Source organism: Carica papaya, chromosome 1 (assembly GCF_054855325.1).
Source record: "Carica papaya isolate Zhongbai chromosome 1, ASM5485532v1, whole genome shotgun sequence".
NCBI lineage: Eukaryota > Viridiplantae > Streptophyta > Magnoliopsida > Brassicales > Caricaceae > Carica > Carica papaya.
Window position 1 is genome coordinate 22087450 of NC_142309.1, and position 15996 is coordinate 22103445.

The following is a 15996-nucleotide window of genomic DNA, read 5'->3' on the forward strand; positions in this document are numbered from 1 at the left end:
TTAACTTTTACCTACAATTTTATGGTTTTTTCTTTTTATGATGTTTGATGGAATGAAATTAGTTACTTAATTTAGTAATATATTTATAGAATTGTAATGATTAATTTAATAAAAATAATATATCATAATGATTAATTAAAATTATTACTGTTGGTATATTTTTAAAACTTATAAAATAGAAGAAAATACTGGCGGCTTTGAAAGAAAAAATGAAATTGTCTGGATTTGTAGGGAGATCGAAATGTAATTATTATAAACGACTATAACTTTGTTTGCCATCAAATATCCGTTAGACTACTACAACTAACTATTTTATATTTTGAGTCTTTTCCCCAATTATTTTGATTGCTTTGTTATTTGTTAATTAACTAGTAACTAAGAATGATTTTTTTTTTTTTTAATTAAAAAAAATAAAAATAAAAAGTATAGATTTAGCTAGGCTTAATAAATTAATTAAAACTGCACATTTCACTATAACAATTGATTAAACTATTACAAAAAAAAAAAAATAATAATTAAAAATTTGTGTTTTATATATACATACGAAAAGAAAAAAGAAATTAAAAAATGTTAACCAATCCAACATGGGACTTATGGAAGAGCTTGTATGGGAACGAACTTACACTAACCATCGTGTCAATTTTTTTTTTTTTTTTTTCTGTCAAAGTTTTATTATTATAATATTCTTATTTAATTTATTTATTAAAAAAATAATTTAATTTCTTATGTTAATAAAAACTTTGGTTATAAATTTATAAAATGTAATAATATCACATAATTAATAAATATATACGAAATAAAACAACATAAGTAGGAAAATAAGATTCAAAATCAAGCTTAATTATATAAAAACTATCAGGAGTTTTTATAAGAAGATATTAATATAAATTTTTTCATTAAAAAAAAAAAAAAAAAAAAAGTAATGGTTATGATGACATCACCAACATAATAATAAGAATAGTAACATTTTGATGATACAGCAGTGTTTTATGGGTTGTATACACTCTTGTTGTAATCGTCGTTGACCACGTGATGGATCGTCGAATTAGGTTTATGCAAATCCAGTTGTATGTCTGAAGCTTAGTCATCGATCTTTAGCAAACTAAACCAATCAGCGATCTTATCTCTCAATTTTCATCATACATGATGATGATGATGATGATGATCTTAACTCTAATCCACATCATCATCATCATCATCAGATCATTATCGTCGTAATGTTCATGCATGTAAAGTTGTCCACTACTCATTGTCCTTCCAAGAAACCAGGTACGTGGGACCCTCTTCTCTATTTCCTAAATTTCCTTTCCCCTTGGACCGCCGCCTACCCTCGCCCCGTTGCCGACTATAAATAAAGCCAGAGTAGGGAATAAATCTCCATTTTCCAAAATTAATTAATAAAAAAATATGAACAATTAATTACCAAACATAAAAACATGAAACCACGTACTAAATCATGGCGGTTTTTATGTTTTGTTTCGTGGGTTGTTTTACTTTTTCCTCTCTCTCTCTCTCTCTCTCTCTCTCTCTATATATATATATATATATATGTGTGTGTATACACACACGAGCGCGCGCGCACATATATATATGTTTGTGGTACAAGTTCGAATGGGATTGGAGACATTAAGGTTGGTATAATACTAATTTAGAACAGTACAGAAGTTATTATTTCTATTACCTTCAACCTTTTTTTTTTTTTTTCGTATGGGTAACAACTAGTAGGACCCAATTATAAAAGTTTTCCTATTTTTAATAATAAATTAAAATTGCATTATTGCTCAAAAGATTCAATCGTGAATCATGAATATGGTAAATGTGGAAGTTGAATTAAGGTGGGTGGTTGAAATAGTGGTGGAAGATTTGGTTCCTCTTTTTTTATTTTATCTTTTCTTTTCCTCTTCACAGAGTATTAGCTTAATGATGACTCTTTCAATATATGATAGACACGAGTGGGAATTAATTTCGGAATGAAGAAAACAGTTTGACAATAAAATATGTGGATTTGTTAAATAATCAAACATTATAAATAAATTTATAGAAAAATAAATAAATAAATAAATAAAGATTTATATATTTTAATGTACAAAAATCGAAGCCAACTAGCTCGGAATTAAATAAATTTGTTTTGGGAAATCGAAATAAATTGTAATTTAATGACGCATTAATTAATTTAATTAAAAATAGAAGAATCCAAAACCAAATCACTCACGGTCTTTCAAGATTCTTTCGAAATTGGTCAAACATCAAGGCGTTTTCTGTCATATTAAGTTCCAACGTTGAATGATGCAAGACATAATGTACATGGTCCAACTATTTAAGGAAATTCCTTAAAACAAAATCAATCTTTATTATACATAGCGTATCAGAAAATATTTGCCCTGTTACTCATATTATTTCGAATTTAAAGACATTATAAATATCATAAATATAATTAAAATTTAGAATAACAATTAATTAATTAATTACTCTATTAATATAGTAGTAAGAAAAAAATTTAGCCCCACGTTCCCAAGTAATTAAATTAATACATTGAGAAGCTCGACGAACAATACTTTTGTCATCTTCAGTTAGATTCCACGTTGTGATAATAAATTATAATATTCATTTGCTCAATCTAGAGACCAACCAAACTAGGTCATCCATCAGTGGGTGTCCGGCTCATTTATGTATTTACGAAAATACCCTAGGAGAATAAAAATTTGCTAAGGAAGGGTAAAGTAGTAATTTCACTTGATGTCAAAGATTCAAAACTTGAAACACGAAACGACGCCTTTTAAGGGGTATATTGAGGTGTCATTTGGCATCCAAGACCTACAGAATTTCCAGCCCGCAACAAGTGGACTTGTGAGATTAGACACGAACAAGAGAAAGTTAAAAAAAGGGAAACAGAGGAAGGGGAAAAAAATTTACAGAGAAGTTGAATTTAATTAATTATTCCAACTCATAGATACTCTGTGTTCCTCTGGGGTCCCGGAGATCCGCTATATATAGAGGCTCATAGGGTATCGGTGTTCGCCGTGGAAGCGAGCCAGAGAGAAAAAGAGAGTGCCCACAAAGTCCCGAGTGAAAGAGGCGGAGAGACCATGGGAGGCTGGGCTATAGCAGTGCATGGCGGTGCTGGTGTGGACCCAAATCTCCCAAAGGAGCGACAAGAGGAGGCTAAACAACTCCTCACTCGCTGCCTAAATCTTGGCATCTCCGCTCTTCAATCTAACCTCCCTGCTATTGACGTTGTCGAACTCGTTGTACGTCTCTCTGTTTTACCCTTCATTGACCTCTGTTTTTCCGTGTTGAATTTCTCCGTTTTGTAATTCTTACTTCACGTTTTGCCCAAATGTTTTTGATGGAAGTTTCGTCCGTTTAAGTTTTTGAAAAGACACAAAATGCTGCCACATTTATTGATGATCAGCGGTGCATCCTTGGCTTTTTCTGGTTTTTGATTTTTGGAAAATTATGTTCATCGTCTATCTTTTCTTTCTTAATGTTATTTCCATCGTCATTTTCGTCTTTGTTAATGGGATTAGTGCTGTTTTTTTTTATACGGATTGATGGTTTATACACAGGTAAGTGAACTGGAAACCGATCCTATTTTCAACTCTGGCCGTGGATCCGCTCTGACGGAGAAAGGAACAGTAGAGATGGAGGCAAGCATTATGGACGGACCAGGGAGGAGATGCGGCGCCGTTTCGGGTATCACCACCGTGAAGAACCCTATTTCTCTCGCCCGGCTCGTGATGGAAAAGTCTCCCCACTCCTACCTCGCGTTCTCCGGCGCCGAGGAGTTCGCCAGACGGCAGGTTTACTTCTTCTTCTTCTTCATTCGATAAGTTTACAGTCACGACAGTTTTTCGCCTTCCACCATGGAAAATAAGAAACGAACGGTTCCTGAAAATCCTCACGGCTTTAAATTTCAGTAATGACAAATGGTCAAAAATGGCCACACGTGTAAACAAGACTTGGTTCCATGGACACGATGGCACCGTTATTATAATCAAATAAGGAAACTGGAAATTACTATTTACCACCAGTATTTACCTCAACTTTTCAGTTAAATTTTTGAACTCTTTGGTTTCAGGGTGTTGAGCTGGTTGATAATGAATACTTCATCACAGAAGATAACGTGGGGATGCTTAAGTTGGCAAAGGAGGCCAACTCCATCCTGGTACGTCGTTGAATCATCACCGTCCATCTGATTTCTTTAAGCTTTCGGTGCTCACCTCGACTAACACACCACCTTCGATTTCTTTTTGACCAGTTTGATTATCGCATTCCCACAGTCGGATTGGGAACATGCGGAGCCGGGGCTGCAGCCACAGATAGCCCATTACAAATGAACGGTCTACCAATCAGCGTTTACGCCCCAGAAACGGTTGGGTGCGTGGTGGTTGACCGGGAGGGCAGGTGTGCAGCTGGCACTTCGACAGGTGGACTGATGAACAAGATGACCGGTCGCATCGGTGACTCGCCGCTGATCGGTGCCGGGACTTACGCGTGCGGAGGTTGCGGGGTGTCGTGCACGGGAGAAGGCGAGGCTATCATACGCTCGACTCTGGCACGTGAAGTGGCGGCGGTGATGGAATACAAAGGGCTGGGACTGCAGGAAGCCGTGGACTACGTGATAAAGGAGAGACTGGACGAAGGGAAAGCCGGGCTAATCGCGGTGTCGTCGAAGGGAGAAGTGGCTTGTGGGTTTAACTGCACCGGCATGTTTCGGGGCTGCGCCACCGAAGATGGGTTCATGGAGGTCGCCATTTGGGAGTAGTAGATGTAGTCAGTAAAAGTTTCAGATAGATTTCTTTTATAATTAATTTGTAGTAAGGTTAAGCAGATCGTTATTTGCAGTAGGGTTGGTAACTTTGAAGGTTTCTCTGTACTGTGCGCTCAAAATTGGTTGCAGCCTCTTGTCGAGAACGGTTATCAATAAATGAATCTTTTTAAAGTTGAGAATTTTATGAATGAATTTTTTTGAAGTTGAGATTTTTTATAAATGAAATTTGTACCAATTAACACAATGATATGCGTTCAAAATGCGTACTTGCGAGTGTTGGCAATGAATCAGCTGAGGGAGACTAAGCATGTGAGTGCGTTTATGTCAGGAGGAGTCAGAAGAAATTTTGGCCGATGATTCAGAAACAGCTTCCCTTTGTTGTTGGCTAGCTACCTGTGGCTGCCGGCTGCCGACCTTTTCTCTTCTACTGAGAGTTGGTCCACATCTGACCAAACTGGTTCAGTACGGCTCCACAAAAAATAACAGGAAAAATGCAGCTGGGGAAAGGTGTATTCTTCATTATAGATGTATTTTTGAAGTAAAATTTTGATGAACTTTTACATATTCTACCCCAATCCAGTCATTTTTATCTTCATTGCTTCCATTTTCATGGACTGGTTTTTATGCATCTACGGGTTTCATTTCTTGCAATCTTTGTCCCTGTTCCACACGGCCTCCTTTGTGGCTTTAAGGGATTTCGCCACAGCATCGGCTGCCCCCCGCAAAAAACCTCCTCCACCGCCTGATCTACCGTCATCACGCATCAGATGAACAACCGCAACTTTCTCTTTCTCTGCTTCTTTGTCCTCTGTTCCTGCCGGTGACCTGTAATCTACAGTCTCCAACTTCGTTTCTATGGCTCCTTGGTCATTTTCCTCTTCGGTTCCCTGCTATAGCAAACACAGTAACAAAATACCAACAAATTAATCCACCTTAAAAAAATAAAACACTACATTTTTCCGTACCTTTGATTTGTACATGTTTCTGGACTTCCCTGTAATTTTAACCCCTACCCTATTCTGTAATATTTATATATTTCAGGTTCTCTGTCTCGGAGCTTCAACTGCTGACACGTTCGCTATGCGGTGGCTACTCATGCTTGCTCACACGCAAATTCTGAAATTCTTTATGTTTCATATTGATTGGGGTAATCTAATGATGTTTCTCAGTCATCATACGTTGCATATTGAACATTTACCCAAATAAATAAACTTACAGTATTAAAACAACCTAGTTATTATATAAACTTACAGTAAAAGCACCATAAGTTAAATCTGTCATAATGGTATTCCAAAAATTGGGAATATGGCATGCTTGTGTTACAACTTGAGGAAAACGAACTCTTCAATGGCGGGTATCTCTCCAATTTTCCTCAGTGCTTCCCTGCTGGGTTCTTCATCTACACCAATGGTCATTACAGCCTGCTTTCTTGGAGCAATCCTTCCCACACTCATGAAGTTGACATTTACATTCTCATCTCCCAAAATGGTTCCCACTTTTCCGATCATACCAGGTTGATCAACCTGCCTGCAAAGTATGAGACTGCCTTCCAGGCTCACATCAACCTCGAATGATCCTACCCGCGTAAGATGGGGTTTTCCCTCTTTCACTTTTCCCTCCACTGTGATATTTCCTGAGTCTGAAATGGCACTGGCAAATTTAGATTCTACATTGGCAATTTGAACCTGGATAAATTCGAGCGGATTCTCCGGTGAACCATCCAACACATACCGCTCTTCTGTTATTCTCAGTCCCCTCTGTTTAGCTATAAAGTCAGCATTTACCAAGTTCACGAAAACACTGGAAATCGGCTCAATTATACCCTTGGTGACCATAGCTCGGAGAAGTCGTGTGTCAAGATCGTCAGGACCTCGTGCAGAAGCATAAGTCACCTTTACTGATTGTACGCCACTTCCACCAGCAATCAGTTGCACAGCAAGTCTGCCAAGTTTCTCGGCCAGAGATACGTATGGGGCAAGTTCTGATAAAACCTGATATCATTAAGGCATGAAGTTAAATCCTTCTGTTGAGTGACGGAAATATAAATGAACAAAAAGAAATTATCGATGTTGGGTTCTGCCCACACGCATTGTAGATCCAACAGGAACATTCGTTCATTCTGTTCTTGGAAGTCTTTAATCATTATATGACTTGCAATGCAAAAATGGCACAAGTATCTATCAATCAAGGCAGGATTGTTCTGCTCTTGTAGTTAATATTAAATCATCTCTCATGTTTCACAAGAAAATGACAAATCTAAGATGTCAGTTAAATGATGAAGCTGCTTAAGAGAAAACATCAATGACCTTTAGGAAATAAAATATGTTAATCAAACCTTTCACCACATTAAAAGAAACTAGTAATAAAATGCGAGATGATACCTCAGCAGGAACCATTGGTGCATTTACAGCAGTAGCCGCAAGTTCTCCTTTCAAAGCCCCAATAACAGCTTCTGCTATTTCAATGGCAACACCTTCCTGATCACAACATACCAGATTAAACAGCTTAAGGTTGATAAGAAGTAAAAATGAAGCAGCAGGATGAAGAAAGTCTGTCATACCTGTGCCTCGGTAGTGCTGGCACCGAGATGAGGAGTCACAGTTACATTTTCATGCAGCACCAGTGGGTTGGCTTTTGCCGGAGGCTCTTCTGTGAAGACATCAAGGGCTGCCTGAACAGATAGAACAGTATTCGTTAAAAATTTTCCCTCCTGGGACACAAAGAAGGTAATTCTTATGAGGAGTTAATTATTAAGAATAAAACCTGAGCAACAATTCCAGAATTCAAAGCTCTTAGGAGAGCTTCTTCATCAATCACACCACCACGAGCAACATTAACAACCCGAACACCCTTCCTCATCTTCGAAAAAGCCTCGTCATTAAACATTTTCAATGTGGCAGGGGTAAGGGGCATGTGTAGGGAGATAAAATCAGCAGTTGATATGGCTTCCTCAAAGGTTACCAGGTCCACACCAATGGCACGGGCACGATCCGCAACAGCATATGGATCGTGCGCAATGACATGCATACCAAGTCCCTTGGCACGCCGAGCAACTTCAGAACCAACCTTGCCAAACCCCATTACAGCCAGGGTTTTTCCCACAAGTGAGACTCCAACATATTTATTCCTTTGCCACTTCCCTGGCATACCACATCATATAGAACAACAGAATTTCAGGAGATCAAGGGGCTACCTAGATTATGATATATCACTATCAATATAGAAAAATAACTTACTGAACTCAATTTACTAAAACGCTACAGTTCTTAACAACAGAATTTCATGAGATCAGGGAGCTACCCAGATTATAATATAGCAATATCAGTATAGAATAATAACTGACTGAACTCTCAATTTACCAAATTTTTACAGTTCTAACAGTCTCTCTCATTCTGTGAAATGTTTGAAGAGGGTTTTGCTTATGCTGCTACTCTTGCAATTTGAAATGAACATTATGTCCGGAAATTCAATAACATATAAACTCAAAGAACTAAATTTACACAACTCAAAGAACCAAATTTGAAGAGGGTTTTACTTAATTGTGTGATTGACAATTAAACACAACTCAAAGAACCAAATTAACACAATGAAGACTGATTGCACAAAGTTGAAACAAGGAAAAAAGTGGAGAGAACCAAAACAAACCAGCTTTAACAGAAGCATCAGCCTGAGCAATGTTTCTCGCCATAGCTGTCAGCAAGGCAATTCCATGTTCAGCAGCCGCGATCGTGTTAGCTGTTGGGGCATTCACGACCAGACAACCATGTTCAGTAGCAGCCGACAAGTCAACATTGTCAATCCCGACACCAGCCCGGCCGACAACCTTAAGCCGGCCCCCGGAGGACTCAAAGACCTCACGGGTCACCTTGGTGCCGCTCCTCACAATCAACGCGTCGCAGAGAGAGATCTTGGTGCAGAGTTCCTCGGGGCTCAGGTTGTATGAACAATCAACATTAGCGAAGCTCTTCAGCAGGTCGAGTCCAGCTTCTCCAAGCTTCTCGGCGACGAGGACGGTGGGCTTGGCGTCCATCATTGTGGCGAAAACGATGAAGGGTTTGGTCGATTTGCGGCGCTGAGGAGGCAGAAGAGTAGAGAAGCGCCATGAGAGAGTACAGAGTGGAGTTTTCGTTCTAGGAGGAGCCAATATGAGGCTCCAAGAAGACATAGCCACCATCACTGGCTGTCCTCTCTCTGTCTCCTCCTCTTTGGGTTAGAATCAGGAAGTGGCAAGAGTGCATCTGGCTAACTGTGACTAATTTGCACAGTGAAGACATTTATCTTCCATTTTAATGGCTGTTATATTCATAACAACCAATAATAATTGACTTCATTAATTTTAATAATAAAAAATTATTAGACTTTAAGGTTAAAAAAAAAAAAGAGTAAAAATTAAAAAAAAAATTAAAATAATCTGCCGCTCCATTGGCTGCGGGGATTTGGAATGAATATTCTTAGATCGGTGCTTTTAGCAGATTCCGGAACGAATATTTTATTTCGTTAAACAATTTAATTATTTTACATTAATTCTTATTAAAATTAGAGCGCTATTTATAGATTAAATATTATTTATTATTCTTAAAAAATTATTTAGAATAATTGGGCCTATATCATTAATTTTATAATATATTTAGAAAGTAAAACTTAAATATTTCAAATTCGTTTGGTGCATTTAAAATTTTTTGAATACACCAATCACAATATAGTTAATTGGGTACATATTTTTTCATTTCAGAGCTTGTGTTAGCTTTGGTGTCCATGTACCTTTTCTTGCCCTTCTTCTCTTTCGTATGTGTGTATTCCTTCTTGAGCAACAACGATATAATTAACCTTCAAAAACTTACGATAGATTGAACTGAGATTTTATGGAATGAATTCTCAGAGAGGCTTGTTTTCTAAATTGATAATGTTGTGAATAAGTTTGCCGCATCCAAAGGCCTTCGATAAGGTGCCCTCTTATTCTTTTATCTTATTGTAAAGAAAAATGTCACGAACAAGTCTCTCGCATATAAGGACCTTCGACAAAGTGACTTCTTATATCTTTATCTCCAGTTTTTTTTGTTGGGAAAAGCTAGGCCACCTCACTCATGATAAGGAATAAAAGAAATAATATAAACTGTAACACCCAAATTTTATTATTTTTATTTTAATTTATATTAGAATTTTAGTTTAATTTTTTAATATTTAATTTATAAAATTTTAATTTAATTTAATTTAATTTAATAAAATAATAATAATAATAATGATAAAATAGGGTTAAATTATTTTTGGGATTTAATTGAAATTGATTTTGAGAAAAATGGGTGAAAATTTGGATTCTGTGGGCGTTTTTGAAAGGAAAATCAGAAACCGGAGGTCAAAACGCAATTTAGGAAAGTTGTGCCACGTCAGCAGCCCAGTCAGCAACTCCAGCCAACCAGAACACGCCGCGTGGCAATGAAGCTGACACAGGACGAAGCCACGTGGGTGATCCGCGTGCATGCGATCGAACGGTCTAGATCTCACGCGTGCGGACGGTCTAGATTAAATCACGCACGGACAGCCCAGATCGCATTGCGATGGACGGTTCAGATTTATTTCTATTTTAATCACGATCAAACGGCTCAGATTAAATCGTGATTGATGGCTGAGATTAAAAGGAGAAGGTTATAAATAATCTCACCCATACCCGACCCCAAACCCTAGCCGCCAGTACCCTCGCCGGAGAAGAAGAACCAGTCACCAGAGGAGCCGGCTGCTGCCACCCGCCGCCGCACCGAAGGGTTTTTCAACCGCCAAACAAGGTAAATTTTCTCCCATTGGCTCGTTTTTCGATGCTGAATCTGCCTATGGCCAAATCGAAGCCAAACCGCCGGCTAATCGGTCGAAAAACACCGCCAAAGTCCAGCAGCACCGCTGCGGCTTACCTCGATTTTTGCTCCGATGAGGCCATTTTCGGTTCCCGTTCGATGCAATTTTTACACCACTGTGATCACCCTCCTTTTCTCTACAGGTTGACCGGAGCAAAACATCAAATCGCGACTCGTGTCGGAGAAGCCGCCGCACCCGAAAGCTCCGCCGTCGGTAAGTCTCGATTTTTCGTGATTTTTTTGCCCACCGAGGGCCCTAGGGTTGTTTTATCGCAGGAACCAATGCAAGTTTGACCGAAAACGGCCAACCCGAGGCAAATCGCCGCCGTAGGCGGCGGCGCCATCGCCGGAGCACGGCGGAGCCGCCGTGTCGGAATTTTGATATTGGCCAAAAAGGGGCCCTGGGTCTGATTTGGGGTTTTTTGGGACACGTACAAGTATTGGTAGTGCGTTTCAGTTTTCCGGAGAAAATTTAGGGAATTTAGGGACAGCCCGTAGGCGCATTGTAGAGCTGATTTCAGACCCCGAAACAAGTAAAGATCTCTCACTCTATTTTCTATCATTGTATTAAAGCTTAATAAATGATAAAACGACATTTCATGAATTAATAGATATGTATAATTAATTAAGGTTGCTAATGGAGCACGAGTCTGATATATTTTCAGTCAGTTGTTGTTTTAGTTATTTTACAGTTTTAAATGCATTATGGTATCTTATCTATTTATTTTATGATTTTGAATGCATGAATCACTGTTTACTTCATTATGGCTTGATTTTGTGAATCCGATGATATGTCTGTTTTGTTGGATGCTCGTTACTGCTTTAAATATTCATGATTATGTGAGAAATAGAAAACCAATAAAAAAATAAAAAATGTATGTAAATTGATAAATAGATAACGTGGACAGCCTGACTAAATATCCTAGGAGATGGTGGACAGACCGGATCCGTAGAGAACCCTACCGGGAACGTGGTCTCTCATACCGGACAGGGTATGGAGACTTTATGATTTGGCACCCATACCGAACGAGGTATGGGGACGGCCTTAGAATCAGGTTATTAATGTTAATGGTTCACGTGTAGCGAGGACCCTATATGGATCTCCATGGATACTAGTAGGCTGGTAAAAGAGAAAATTTGTTGTCTGATTATTATAGTACAAAAGTATAACATGTGTTATGTTACAAAGTGTATATGATTTTATGATGGTTATAATGTTATTGTTTCCATATGTTATTTTCACGAATCTCACCGAGATAAGTGGACAATAAAAGTTTTTATCATTAATAAATGAGTTTGTTACAAATTATGCTCAATTTGTCGTTTTTTTTTCTACCAACATTTACTTATGTGGCAGTGAGATAGTGTGATGTTTTTACTAGGATAGTGTAGCTCATTCCTTACTTAACCATTTCAGATCAAGAAGACGTGGTTCCCGAGCCCGTTCCGCGGGAAGACGGTGAATTAGACGCATAGTTTTTATTTCGAGTATTTCTTTTAATTAGCTTATTCTTTCATACGTTGAACACATTTATAGTTATTGTGTAAGGGATATTAATCAGAATTTTTATTTCGCTTCCGCATTTAAAATTTTTAATACATACATCTTCATTTAAATTTCTGGGGCCGTTACATAGACTCTTGAAGATAGGAGACAAAGTCTGATGTTGTCCCATTTCTTTTTTGTCGATGACCTCATTCTTTTTGTTGAGGCATCCTACGATCAAATATAAACCACTAAGACTTGTCTTGACTTACTTTTTGCTAGCTTTAGACAAAACATTAACCTCACAAAATCTCAAATTTTATTTTCAAAAAATGTGGACAGAAGGGTTTGCGGACAGTTGAATAAAATTAACATGATTCCTTTTATCAATGATTTAGATAAATATTTAAGGTTTCCATTACTTCACATTAAAAAAACTCCATCAATATTATTTAAGATATTATTAATAGGGTAAGAAGGATATTTGATTGTCGAAAATACCTTCTCTTTATTGTGAAAATATGACCAAGCTTTTCAATTTTGTGATATATTATTCTGTCATACTTTATGCAGATGATCATTTTTTCTTTTTTGATATGAAAATAACTAAATCGGGTCATAAAGGATTTCATTTGTGGTGTATGTACAAGAATCACAAAACCCGTACTATTAACTAAGATAAGATTTGTAAACCTAAAAATAAAAGTGGTTTTGGTACTCACGATATGCCCTTTTTGAATAAGGCTCTCTTTATGAAGCTGGGGAGGGGATTACTCAGATAGAGAGATAGCTTGTGAGCTTAAATAATTAAAATAAAATACTTTTATAAAAAAAGTGTCATTGACGTTGAAAGTCATCCTCGGATAATTCTCCTACCTGGAAAAACTTGGTAAAACACATTTAGTTTTTCAAGTCTAATATTTAATTTGTTAAAAATAATGAAATAATTCAATTCATCAACCAATATAACATATGACTTGAAGATTTTGATTGCATAATTGAGTTGTATGTTAACATGGACAAGTCATGGAAATGGAGCAAGTTTGGGAATCTCCTTCCTTCTACTATTTACCTTGAAATCTCTCATGTTAAGGTCATTAAGAATGACTTTATCTTTGATAGACCTACTTGACATTTTACTAATAAAGAGAAGTTTATGGTCAAACCCACATATGCCCTCATTACCCACACTTCTGGTCTTTGATGTTGGTGATCCTTGGAAAAAAAATAAAGACCTTCTTTATTCCTAAGCATGTTAGATAATTTATGTAACTTCTCATATTTTAAACTTTCTTAATGAATATCGAACGAAAGATGAGTCACATGACTCAAGATGATTATTGCCCAAGGTGCCACATGGGTAGTGAGATCATCATCCATGTGGTCCATGACTGTCATTCGTCAAAATAAATATGAGTTAGGCTGCATGATAAATTTCTAATATTTTTTTCTCTTCTTTTTGGCAAATTAGATAAATTAGAACATGCATGATAAAAGTGGCATGCACGGTGTTGCTAGTTAGAAGGTTATTTTTTTCTCTCAATTGCGGCCTTGAGATGTGCAATATGAGTTAGGCTAGACATCAACATGGATGCCATGTGACAAAAAATTAAAAGATCCTACCTAGTTAGCTTCAACATGTACACACATTTAAAGATAATAATTATTTTAACAACGAATACTCATGTGAATACTTTTTAAAAGTAAAAAAACTAGTTTGAACATGAAAAAAATTAGAGCAACTTTTCTAAACATTTCACATGGTATGAGACATATTATGTAGTTAAAAAAGTCCAACTAAAAATAAGTCTTAACTAATATTCAATATAGTTGTTATAACTTTTAAAAGAAAAAATATTCGAATAAATTGTTATGTAGCTTTAATTGTATAAAAAAAAAAACTAAGATTACGTAATTCAATAGAATTATAAAAATAAAATAAAAATTAAAAGTAAGAGGAAATATATATAATAACTATAAGAACTCAACCTCAAGCTTGGTTAATTGAGTAAATAATAAGTAAAAGATAGTCCGTTAATATATGTACCTAAATATTCTTTTTATATTTATATAACAATAAAATTTGAGTAAATATCTCACATTAAAACAATATTGTTATATTTATTGTTTACTTCTTATGGACTAATATTTCTTTAAATACTTGAATAAAAAATATCATACGAACAAAAAGAAAAAACATTGTTAATTAATTTTTCCTTGAAATTAAGGCTGGAAACTTCTATTTTCTTTCACTTTTTTCCCTTCCAATCTTCTTTTTTTTTTTTAAATTAATTAATTAATTTTTATCAAAACATGAAGAATCTAGATCTAGCTGGAGTGGAATTATCATTTCTCGAAATAGTAGATCGCTTAATTCTTGGTTGGACTTGGTCCCATGTGTTGATGAATTCAATTAAGGGAAATAATATTTTATAAAATTAAGAAAAACAAAGAGGCTATAAATAATTCTACAATGATAAAATATGTTATATGAAACCATGAAACACGTTCGATAGAGATATAATTAAGAAATAATAATAATTAGAGGAAAATTTGAAATTAAAAGTAGGAGAAGAACTGATAGTGTGAATAGGAGTGGTGGTGGTGGTGGGGAGGGAAGACTGGGTTTGACGAAAAGCAGCAGCCATAGTCTCCCCTATTCGAACCTGCGCTGGAGTTGTGAGGTGCAGACCGTCTGGCTCGAGCGGCAGCCCTTTCGCATCCACGCATTGCATGTTTACCAACTTTGCTCCCAACTGAGCTCTTCTCACTATGTCTACGTAAGGCCCTCCTCCTGATGCCAACGCCACCTACCAAAATGAAAAAGGATCAATCAACTAATTTAAATTTACTTAATAATTTTAAGAACAAATCTACCTGGATTATGGGAAGAATAGGATCCTGGAGATCAGATCTTAGATCGGTGAAGAACCTAATCAATCTGCTCCCATACAACTCGGCATCCTCATTAATCTCCGTATCGGATTCACCTTGATACCAGAGCACTGCCCTGTACACTCCGCCGCTCCGTTGAGCCGCCTGAGCCCTCCGCACCAGCTGCTCGTAAAGGAACCCACCTTTCTCCCACTCGCTAATATTAGTCCCACCGATCGCGCAAGGCACCAGACCCACCAATCCGAAACCGGGATCCCTGGTCAAAACCGCATTGGCGAAGGACATTCCGGGTCCGATCCCGTTCGTCTTTCTCACATCAATGTCCGCGTGGAGCGGCTCGTGGGCTTGAACCCAGACCAGGTCCGAGCTCAGCCGGAGTATAGATGGGTTCGGTTGGCACTGAGGAGGAACGACGCCGTCCCATGTGGCGTTGTTGGTGACGGTGTTGTCTCCTGTCACTCCTCCGCGGCCTGCCATGTTGCTCTGCCCGGCGAGGAGGAAAACGTTGATTGTATTCTTCGGGACCAGATCTTGGGAAGTGATCGGAGAAGGTTGAAAAAAGAGGAGGAGGAGAAAGGAGAGAATCATGACTGTGGAGGAGGTGGAGATCTGCAACTTTGCGGCGAAGGGTGGCATCAATGGAGGAGGGTGGAAGGTAATCTATGGCTTTCTGAGCTCATGGTTGGAACCAAGGTTGAGTATGTTGCTTGCTAGGTGGGTCAACCATGGAACTTGTAATGGGTATTTTGCCATTTTCAGATGGTAACTAACTCTAGTTATTTTCAATGGCGGAAACATACCTGGCATCAGAATATTTCTTCAATTGGATGTATAAAATTCAACAAAACCCGCCTCCTAGAACTTTTTAGATTTATAATCTTTACAGAAAAAGGAATGTGGAAGAGTAGAGGTCGGCAACTGTACATAACCGGATCAGACCAACCGGATTAAAATAGAAGTTGCAACAAATTTTCGAAACATAAATTGGACCTTATGGA

At 37.4% G+C, this 15996-nt stretch overlaps 3 protein-coding genes and 1 long non-coding RNA gene across 4 annotated transcripts; 1 reads left to right on the forward strand and 3 right to left on the reverse strand.

Moving 5' to 3' along the window:
- Window positions 1-2886: 2886 nt before the first annotated feature.
- Window positions 2887-4942, forward strand: ASPGB1 (N-terminal nucleophile aminohydrolases (Ntn hydrolases) superfamily protein). Its single transcript, XM_022047928.2, has 4 exons — window positions 2887-3248; window positions 3567-3800; window positions 4079-4165; window positions 4259-4942. Exons 1-4 carry the CDS (start codon window positions 3087-3089, stop codon window positions 4763-4765), a joined length of 990 nt encoding a protein of 329 aa, XP_021903620.1. The 5' UTR covers window positions 2887-3086; the 3' UTR covers window positions 4766-4942.
- A 321-nt stretch (window positions 4943-5263) lies between these two features.
- On the reverse strand, window positions 5264-5876 carry LOC148270446 (uncharacterized). Its single transcript, XR_015820281.1, has 2 exons — window positions 5737-5876; window positions 5264-5658 (listed from the first exon to the last, which is right to left on the reverse strand). It is a non-coding gene; the product is annotated as an uncharacterized LOC148270446 (long non-coding RNA).
- Window positions 5877-5885: 9 nt separating this feature from the next.
- Window positions 5886-9042, reverse strand: LOC110818796 (D-3-phosphoglycerate dehydrogenase 3, chloroplastic-like). The gene is made up of 5 exons (XM_022047790.2): window positions 8417-9042; window positions 7535-7911; window positions 7332-7442; window positions 7153-7248; window positions 5886-6762 (listed from the first exon to the last, which is right to left on the reverse strand). The coding sequence occupies exons 1-5, from the start codon at window positions 8943-8945 to the stop codon at window positions 6091-6093; spliced, it is 1785 nt and encodes a 594-aa protein (XP_021903482.2). The 5' UTR covers window positions 8946-9042; the 3' UTR covers window positions 5886-6090.
- Window positions 9043-14560: 5518 nt separating this feature from the next.
- On the reverse strand, window positions 14561-15918 carry LOC110818786 (putative carbohydrate esterase At4g34215). Its single transcript, XM_022047778.2, has 2 exons — window positions 14981-15918; window positions 14561-14913 (listed from the first exon to the last, which is right to left on the reverse strand). Exons 1-2 carry the CDS (start codon window positions 15632-15634, stop codon window positions 14590-14592), a joined length of 978 nt encoding a protein of 325 aa, XP_021903470.1. The 5' UTR covers window positions 15635-15918; the 3' UTR covers window positions 14561-14589.
- Window positions 15919-15996: the final 78 nt, after the last annotated feature.